This window comes from Aythya marila (genome assembly GCF_965140915.1).
Source record: "Aythya marila genome assembly, chromosome: 1".
Lineage (NCBI taxonomy): Eukaryota > Metazoa > Chordata > Aves > Anseriformes > Anatidae > Aythya > Aythya marila.
In genome coordinates, this window is record NC_139042.1 from 1515098 (window position 1) to 1523954 (window position 8857).

The 8857-nt window shown below is 55.6% G+C and overlaps 3 protein-coding genes across 3 annotated transcripts in view; 2 read left to right on the forward strand and 1 right to left on the reverse strand.

Moving 5' to 3' along the window:
• Positions 1-1988, forward strand: part of C2CD3 (C2 domain containing 3 centriole elongation regulator) — a gene marked incomplete at its 5' end in the record, with an annotated part of 48640 nt that extends 46652 nt beyond the window's left edge. The window contains one exon of the mRNA XM_082781822.1: positions 1700-1988. Within this exon, the coding sequence (XP_082637948.1) occupies positions 1700-1843 (144 nt within the window). The 3' untranslated portion in view covers positions 1844-1988. The remainder of the gene's footprint in view (positions 1-1699) is intronic.
• A 1373-nt stretch (positions 1989-3361) lies between these two features.
• LOC309891812 (putative mitochondrial transporter UCP3) lies at positions 3362-5704 on the forward strand. The gene is made up of 7 exons (XM_082784664.1): positions 3362-3496; positions 3635-3771; positions 3856-4066; positions 4197-4394; positions 4638-4739; positions 4833-5013; positions 5190-5704. Exons 2-7 carry the CDS (start codon positions 3646-3648, stop codon positions 5293-5295), a joined length of 924 nt encoding a protein of 307 aa, XP_082640790.1. The 5' UTR covers positions 3362-3496; positions 3635-3645; the 3' UTR covers positions 5296-5704.
• A 144-nt stretch (positions 5705-5848) lies between these two features.
• On the reverse strand, positions 5849-8853 carry DNAJB13 (DnaJ heat shock protein family (Hsp40) member B13; the record flags this gene model as incomplete). The annotated part of the gene is made up of 7 exons (XM_082784649.1): positions 5849-6122; positions 6395-6471; positions 6683-6796; positions 7303-7416; positions 7614-7771; positions 8504-8665; positions 8769-8853. Coding segments are annotated over 7 exons (864 nt in total), but the record flags the coding sequence as incomplete, so codon positions are not given.
• Between the last annotated feature and the right edge of the window lie 4 nt (positions 8854-8857).

Consider the following 8857-nt stretch of genomic DNA (forward strand, 5'->3'; position numbering starts at 1 on the left):
CCAGCAGGGCCTCTGCTCACAGGGAAGCAGGGCCAGGAGCAGAGGGAACGGCCTCGAGTTGTGCCAGGGGAGGCTCAGGTTGGCAATGAGGAGACATTTCTGCTCAGCAAGAGCGGTCAGGCCTTGGGACGGGTTGCCCAGGGAGGTGGGGGAGTCCCCGTCCCTGGGGGTGTTCAAGGAGAGGTTGGACGTGGTGCTTGGGGACAGGGCTTGGTGGGGACATTGGTGGTAGGGGGAGGTTGGACCAGGTGATCTTGGAGGGCTTTTCCAATTAATACGTTAGGTTTTCACTGAAATGGGAGTTGCTTTGTGTGCTAAAACCCCATGTTTAGTGGCACTGTGATATCTGTGAGGAAGTCCAGCTGCTGGGGGGTCCAACTCCCTACCAAAGCAGTTCCATAGAGCAGGCTGCCCAGGTTGGCATCCAGACGGGCCTTAAATATCTCCAGAGACCCCACAACCTCCCTGGGCTGTCCCAGTGCTCCGTCACCCTCACTTCTTTCACGTGTTGGTTTTCTCTGTGATTCTGTAAAGAGCAAAAATCAAAGCAGCACCTGAGGGATGGAAACATTTAAGGGGAAATTATCCAACTGGTTACAGCAGCGAGCTGTGGTGGGGAGCATCAGCCCTCCCGCCTGCCAGGCCGGGTCAGCACAGCCGAAGATTAAATTTGGGAGATGTCGGTGTGGGGTGACAGCCTCTTGGCCTTGTCTGTGTGTGGGACGTGGAACTGGTGTTAAAGCAGCTTTAGGCTCTTCCCGAGCCTCTCATCCCTCACCCTGGGCTCCAACAAGCACAGCTACACCCAACCCATGTAGGGCAGGGCCGTATTTTGTCCCACAGACCTCTTTTCCTTCACCAGCAGAGCTGTCACAGAGCTGCCACTCGGTGTGCTCGCCGTCTGAACCCGGCAGAAGAATAAAACAGACTGCTTGCTCCTAAAAAAGCCGTTTTCCTCCCCAAACACCGCCTTGAGGCGGAGATGGAGGAGGCAGCCCGGGGATGTGGGCCAAAGGCCGGGCTGGTGTCAGCTTTCGGAGGCAGCGCCAGCCTCCGGGAGAGCCTCAGCCCTGTGGGCAGCGAGGTCCCAGCCCCGCACCGCACATCCCACACGGGCACCCGGGGCTGGGTCCTCAGCTGCCTCAGCACCCCAAATGTGGGGCTCGTTGGTCTAGGGGTATGATTCTCGCTTAGGGTGCGAGAGGTCCCGGGTTCAAATCCCGGACGAGCCCTTCTCTTTTGGGACACCAAGGCCACAACAGCATCCGAGGTGCTCGTCCCCCTGGGCTCTGCTCTGCTGAGGCCGCCCCTCGAGTGCTGGGTTCAGCTTTGGGCCCCTCACTCCCAGAAGGACATCGAGGCCCTGGAGCGTGGCCAGAGAAGGGCTCCGAAGCTGGGGATTTTTGTTCAGTGGTTCTGTTTGAAACGGACACTCAGGTATAACCTGGGAAGGAGAAAATGGGGATATTGAGAAGGATGCTGAGATATTTCCAAAAACGAGGAGCACCCACACCCAGCTCGGGCCACGATGCCTCTCAGTGTGCAGAGTGAGAAAAAGCCCTTGGAGGAGAACCGGTGAGCGAGAAAAAAACTCAGGAAGGTGATTTCTGCCTATCCAGCTGCTCACAGGCTGCAAAATTTATACCCAGCACCGGGCAGAGCTCGCAGATCTCTAAAATTTTGTTCCTTCTCTCCCCAGAGCAGACACGGAGCTGCGCTGGGAGGGATCCCCTACCGAAGGCCGAACCATCAGAGGCCGGCGCTGGCCCCAGCAGCGATCTCAGAAGAAGAAACCCAAAGAATCGCCCGGATTTTCTCTGCTCAGCTCTCCAAGAAGGATTAGTGAGGGTGAGAGGCCGGCCGCAGCAGCTGATGTCCAAGCCACGGCTCCTGCCTGCCACACAGGGAAAGGCTGAGGCCTCCGGGGGAGGAGAAGGCAGCAGCTGGCTTCGATCTCTGATATTTAATTTGTCTAATTGGGGTTAATTTAAAGGGAGGCAGAGCCTGGGGGTCAGCCAAGGGAAACTGAGAGACTGCACCTCGCGAGGCCAGCTCCCAGGGTGGCACCTGCTCGATTTCTGAGCCTCATTCCTGTGAAATCTCTCCAAAAACTTCTCCACTCCCTTTTATTTTATTTTTTTGATGAGCTGGGTGAAGCGCCCCATTTTGGGGCAGCTCCTTTGTCTTCAACCAGAGGAGGTTGAAGCCATTAAAACCATTAAAAATACCTTAAAAATCGGCCGTCCCTGCAGGGAGCTGAGGGCTGCTGCCTCCCTGCCCGCGTGTGCTGGGGACGGGGAGAGGAGATGAGCTCCCTGCCCGCCTCCTACACCCCAAAATCGCTGCTGGGAAGCAGTTTGGTGATCCTGTGAGTGCGAGGTGCTCGTGTAAATACAGACCAAGGGGTCCTGTAAAATAGCGGGGTGTGTACAGAAGGGTTTTTCGTGTGGCACTTTTATAACGTAAATTATTTTTGTACCTGTTTGATAACGGCTTTGATGCAAACCGAGCTAAGTTATTTTTGTACCAGTCCTCGACCGCTGTTTGTGTTTCAATAAAATTAGGATTTCTTCTTTCCGGGTGAGCAGGGCTTGATCCTACAGCAGCCTCGGGGCCCTCATGTGTCCCGTAAAGGTCCGTGCTTTGCGAGGGGACAGCATTGCTGCCTTGCCCAAGGCCATCCTCTCTGGAAAAAAACTGCCTTTAAAACCCCACTTTTGGGGTTTTGGGGTCAGAATGGAGGGAACCAGTTTCATCATCCCTTTTTTCCCCCTTTTCTACACTTTTGTCTTTCGTGGGCCAGTCCTAAAAGCGTAATTCACCACCGGTGTCTCTCTCCTTGCCCCTGCGGGGAGGTGAAACCATTTCCAGAGCCCCTTGGGCTGCGCTGTGCCAAGCATCCCCGTAGCACACGTCCTCAGCTTCCCCTGCAAGAACAGGAGGGCCACGAGGGCTTCCTCCTCCCCAAAAACCCCAGGGTGGGGTTGGGAGCACCACGCCAGCACGGCTGTGAGTTTTAAGACAGCAGGAAAGGGAAGAAAAAGGATAATTGTTGAGCTTTTATCCCATCCTCAGCCTCCAGCACTGTCCTGAGCTGCACCCCGAGCCTTTGCCCAGCGGGGTTTTGCTGTCCGAGCCTGGGCACGGACACCAAAAGGTTTTTCCTTCGGGTCCTTGCCTTGGGGTCGCTCCACGTGAGCTCAGGGGCCACGTTGTGGTGGCTGTTGTAGGAAATCCCGCTGGTAAACACGCTCAGCAGCGATCCCAGCGGGGCAGGAGCGTTTTTGGAGCAGGGATCGAAGCGCAGCAACCCCCTGGTGGATTCCAGGCAGCTCAAATGCCACCAGGGGACGGGGTTTTGCTGTCACCCGACACTGGCAGCTGCTGGAACGTCCCCTGGGTGCTATATAAAGGGAGGGCCAAGGAGCTGGCTTGCAGGGCGATGGCTGCGAGCAGAGAGGTGTGAGGAGGCAGCCGGGGACGCGCTGCCCCCATGGTAAGGCCCCGGGTGAAGAAAAGGGGGAAGAATTTGGCTTCTGAGCCTGTCCCAAGGCAGCCGGAGCCACCCTGGGAAATTGTCACCTCTGTCCCCAACCCGGGGGCCTGGACCGAGCCCCTCCGCCTTCCCTTGCAGCCCCCGTGGCCATGGTGGGCCTGAAGCCCCCCGAGGTGCCCCCGCCGGCAGCTGTCAAGTTCCTCAGCGCCGGGACGGCCGCCTGCATCGCCGACGTCTGCACCTTCCCCCTGGACACCGCCAAAGTGAGGCTGCAGGTAAAAAAAAAAAACATAAAAGCCCCCAAACGGGCTCGTTTTAGGGCGGCAGAGGGGTAAGGTGACGCTGTCGGCGCCCTACAGATCCAGGGCGAGGTGCGGATCCCCCGCAGCCCCAGCACGGTGGAGTACCGGGGCGTTTTGGGCACGCTGAGCACCATGGTGCGCACCGAGGGGCCCCGCAGCCTCTACAGCGGGCTGGCGGCGGGGCTGCAGCGCCAGATGAGCTTCGCCTCCATCCGCATCGGGCTCTACGACTCGGTCAAGCAGCTCTACACCCCGAAAGGGGCCGAGAGTGAGTGCGGCACCCGCCAGGACCCTGCCCCGTGCGGTGCCGCGGGCGCAAACACCATCCCTGAGCTCTCCCCAATGGTGCCCGACCCTAAAACTCATCCCAAATCTGACCCGTGTGTGAATTCCCGCAGGCACGGGGCTGGGGGCGAGGCTGCTGGCGGGCTGCACCACGGGCGCGGTGGCGGTGACGTGCGCCCAACCCACCGACGTGGTCAAGGTGCGATTCCAGGCCCACGGGGCGCTGCCGGACAGCGCCCGGCGCTACAGCGGCACCGTGGACGCCTACAGAACCATTGCCAGGGAGGAGGGAGTCCGAGGGCTCTGGAGAGGTAAAGGGGTCGAGTTTGGGAACGGGAAGGGAGGAGGAGAAGGGTTTGGGTTGGAAGGGAGATGAAAATCCCGCTCAGCCCGGCCTTGGGCGCTGCCAGGGCTGGGGCACCCCCAGCTCCTCTGGGCAGCCTGGGCCAGGCCCTCAGCGCCCTCAGAGGGCAGAATTTCTTCCCAATTTCTTCCCAATTTCTCCCCGAGCGCCGTCCCCGGTGCCACCGCCCTTTTCCTTCCCTCCCTCCCAGGGACGCTGCCCAACATCGCCCGCAACGCCATCGTCAACTGCGGGGAGCTCGTCACCTACGACCTGATCAAGGACGCGCTGCTGCAGGCGCAGCTGCTGACAGGTGAGGCCGGGGGCAGGGGACGCCACCGGGCGCCGTCCCCGTTCCTAAAACCCTCACGGCCCCATTTTTTTTTTTCCTCCCTCTCGTCCCCAGACAACGTCCCCTGTCACTTCGTGGCCGCTTTCGGGGCCGGGTTCTGCGCCACGGTGGTGGCGTCGCCGGTGGACGTGGTGAAGACGCGCTACATGAACGCCGGCCCCGGGCAGTACCGCAACGTGCCCAGCTGCCTCCTGGCCCTACTGATGCAGGACGGCCTCGCCGGCCTCTACAAGGGGTGAGTTTGGGGGAAAAAACCCAAAATTGCCACACGCACAGGCACCGGGGGGGGTAAAAAACGCGATATTACGGCACGCACGGGCAGCAGGGGGGGGCTCAGCACCTTTGGGATGCCCCCAGAAGGGTTTTGGGGTTTCGGGGACGTCCCCTTCAGCCCCGTTTTGCCCCGTACAGGTTCGTCCCCTCCTTCCTGCGCCTCGGCTCCTGGAACGTGGTGATGTTCATCTCCTACGAGCAGCTGCAACGCGCCGCGGTGCTGGCCTGGCCGGCTCCTTCCTGAATCCCTCCAGCCCCTCTCGCCAGCGTGGGCGAGGTGCAGGAGTGAATTCCCCTAAATGCTGCGGCAGAAGGGGGGCAGCGAGGCCGAACCCCCCCCGGCACGATGGGGACGATGCCGAGGACCAAAAGGGGCCCCGAGAGGGACCAGCGAGGCGGGCGGAGGCGCTGCAGGCGGCCGCTTGGAGGGACGTGGGAGAAAAGGTGTCCAGAGAGGAGTTTAGAGGGGAATTAAAAACGTTTGTAGGGTTTCCAGCCCGGAGAGCATCGCTCCTGGAGGCAGCAGGGACGAGAAGAGTGGGATGGAGAGGTGTGGGCAGGTGGGATGGCGTTGGGGGATGTGGGAACGCGGTGATTCCTGGGATTTCCTCACTGATTCCCCGAATAAATCACCCCTATGGGGTCAGAGCGCAGCGGGACTCGGGGTTCCTTCATCCTACACAATCGTTAGGGTTGGAAAAACCCTCCAAGCTCATCTGGTCCCCCTACAACCTACGTAGGGATGTGAGGGGTTCTCCTACGGAATAACGAGGAGCCCGGCACTCCTGCTCCCCTAAATCTCCCCCCTGACCCCATACCAGCGCCCCGTTCCCACAAAACCCCCTGGAAGCCGGGTTTTGGGGCGGAAATCCCTCATTTTCGCACCGGTCTGGGTGCTGGCAGCAGAGCTTTATTGCCTAGGAGAGCAGCGCGCTCTTCAGGAGCATTTTCTTCTCGGGCGTGAGCTGCCTGGGGAAGCAGATGTTGAAGGAGATGAGGAGGTCGCCCCTGCGCCGGGGCTCTTGGGGCAGCGGCATCCCCTCGCCGGGCACCACCTTGCAATATTTGGGGCTGCAGAGCAGAGGAAGGGGGGGGGGGCTGAGGAGCTCCTGCTCCCCAAATCTGCCCTTCCAGAGCCCCCGCTGCTTCTGAGTGAGTTGCTGAGGAGCAGATTTGCTCCCCCCGTGGTTTATTTTCCCCTTTTCAGCTCCGTCCCTGGAGGCAGGCTGCCCCACCCGCCCCCTCCTCGCTTGGTTTTTTCCCTTTCAAGCCCCCCTCCGTGCCTCAGAAGCCCCCCAAAAAGAGGCGAGGAGCCCCCCACGGGGTGCAGGAGCACGACTCACTGCACGATTTCGTTGATGGGGACGTTGAGCAGCCGCCCGTCCAGCGTCCTCACCTCCACCGTGCAGCCGACCAGCGCCTGCGAGACACAGCAGAGCCCCGGAGCTGCATTTTTCAGCCCCAAAGGGATAAAAAAAATAATAAAAAATAATAATAATAATAAAAATACCCCCACCAAGCAGCCTCTGCAGCCTCCCAGCACCCAGCAGCTGCTCTGCGCCCGTTCCTGGAGGTTTTTGGGGCCCCTCAGAGCGCAGGAGGAGGCAGCTTCTCACCCACTGGCTCCTCACCTTTCCCAGGGGGATGGTGGCCACGTAGCTGAGGTTGTCGTCGGCCCTTTTGAACCTCAGGTGAGGTTTCTCCCGGACAACGAAGGTGATGTCAGCTGGGATGACGTTGGGACCCTGAAAGCAAAGGGGAAAAAAAGGGAAAATTGAGATGGAAAAGCTTTAGATAGGGGAAGGTGACATGACCGCTTGCTCCCTGCTGGCTGGGGAGAAAAGAAAGGGATTTTCGTCATTTAAGGGGAAAAAAAATGTCTTTATCAAAGTCTCCTGCCGAGCCAAAAGGCTAAAAAGAAATTAAAATCTTTAATATTAAAAAATATATATATTAAAAAATATTAATATTAAAATAAAAATCAAGTTTTGCAAAGGTGAGGACAGACGGAACGCTGCCACTTTCGGTTAGTTTTATCCGAAGGAAAAGTCAGACGGAAAGAAAAAACAGAAAGAAAAACAGAAATAAAAAATGGCCAGAAAGAAAAAATGGCCAGAAATTAAAAAAATGGCCAGAAATAAAAAAATGGCCAGAAAGGGCTCTTTTTTAAATCAATTTTTTGCTGTGTTCCTGAGCACAGCAGCACTTCTCTGCTCTGGAGGGATCCGTCGCTCCCCTGCGCGGCCGTTACCTGGTCCCCTTCCTTCTCGAAGGTGATCCTGGTGCCTTGCCTCCAGCCTGGCCGCACGTCGATGGTCAGGATCTTGTCCCTGATGGTGCTCGTTTGGCCGTCCTCGTTCATCACCTTTGGGGGCAGGTGAGGGTGAGGAAGAGTTTGGCGAAGCAGCAGAAACCCCTCTATAAATTCAGCCCTTCCCGTTGGGTTTCCATCATCTTTTGGGCTCGATTCCTGGTTTTTTGGGGCCCGTGGCGCAGGCCCAGCCCCAAAATTTTGGGTTCTGCGAGGGGAAGTCCCCACCCCAACTTATCACGAGCCCTTACCCTGCGGGAGATCTTGATCTTCTTGGTGCAGCCGTGGAAGAGATCCTCGAGGGAGAGGTGGAGATCCCGCACGATCGGGGGGTCCTGCTTCAGCACGCCGCGTCCTCGCAGCCCCCCGTAGGGCACGACCACCTCGGAGCCGTCCTCGGCGAAGAATTCTGCAAGGGGGGGGGGGTGAGAGGAGGGGAAAATCAATAAAAATACAAATAAAGTAAAAAAATAAAAATATATATATAAATATAAAAATATAAAATAAAAATATAAATATGAAAATAAAAATACAAATATAAAAATAGAAATAGAAAATAGAAATATATAAAAATAAAAATATAAATATAAAATATAAATAATAAGCATAAAAATAAGCAAAAAAATAAAAATAAAAAGAATAATAATAAAAATAAAAATAAATAAATATATAAAAATAAAAATATAAATATGAAAATAAAAATATAAATATAAAATATAAAAATATAAAATAAAAATATAAATATAAAATATAAATAATAAGCATAAGAAGAAAAAGAAAAAGAATAATAATAAAAATAAAAATATATAAATATATAAATAAAAATATAAATATGAAAATAAAAATATAAATATAAAATATAAATAATAAGCATAAAAATAAAAATAAAAATAAAAATAAAAATAAAAATAAAAATAAAAATAAAAATAAAAATAAAAATAAAAATAATAGAAATAGAAATAGAAATAAAAAAGAGGAAGCACCGAGGAAGAGGATGGAGGAGCAGAAGCAGAGCCCCCCTGGCAGCAACCCCAGGGCACGTGCGAGCAGCTGGGGAGGGAAACGTCCCCAAAAACCTCAAGATTTTGGGGCTGGAGGTGGCCTCAGGACCCCGCGGGGAGCCCCCACAGCCCCCACGTACCCGCGAAGGGGTTGTCCCCGCCGAAGAACTCCCTGAAGACCTTGTCGGGGTTGTTGTGGAACACGTAGCCGCCCGTCCAGGAATCATCATCACCGCCCTCGAGGGGGACGCCGCCTTTGAGGCCTTCTTCTCCAAACCTGTCGTAGACGCCTTTCTTCACAGCTAGGGGACGAGGAGAGACGTCAGCGTTTTTGTAATTTTATTTATTTTTGATTTTTTGGTGTGGATTTGGGGAGTTCTTGTGGCTCGAACTCCCAGCACTCACGGTCTCCGAGCACGTCGTAGGCTTCGGCCAGCTGCCGGAACCGCTCCTGAGCCCCCGGCTCGCGGCACTTCAGCGGGTGGGAACGCAGC

What these genes read in the sequence shown, in the direction of transcription:
- LOC309891812 (XM_082784664.1), top strand. Translation starts at nt 3,646, where the DNA reads ATGGTGGGCCTGAAGCCCCCCGAGGTGCCCCCGCCGGCAGCTGTCAAG. An exon ending in CACCCCGAAAGGGGCCGAGA is followed by an intron (nt 4,067 to 4,196) that starts GTGAGTGCGGCA and finishes GAATTCCCGCAG; the next exon opens with GCACGGGGCTGGGGGCGAGG. An exon ending in GCAGGCGCAGCTGCTGACAG is followed by an intron (nt 4,740 to 4,832) that starts GTGAGGCCGGGG and finishes TCTCGTCCCCAG; the next exon opens with ACAACGTCCCCTGTCACTTC.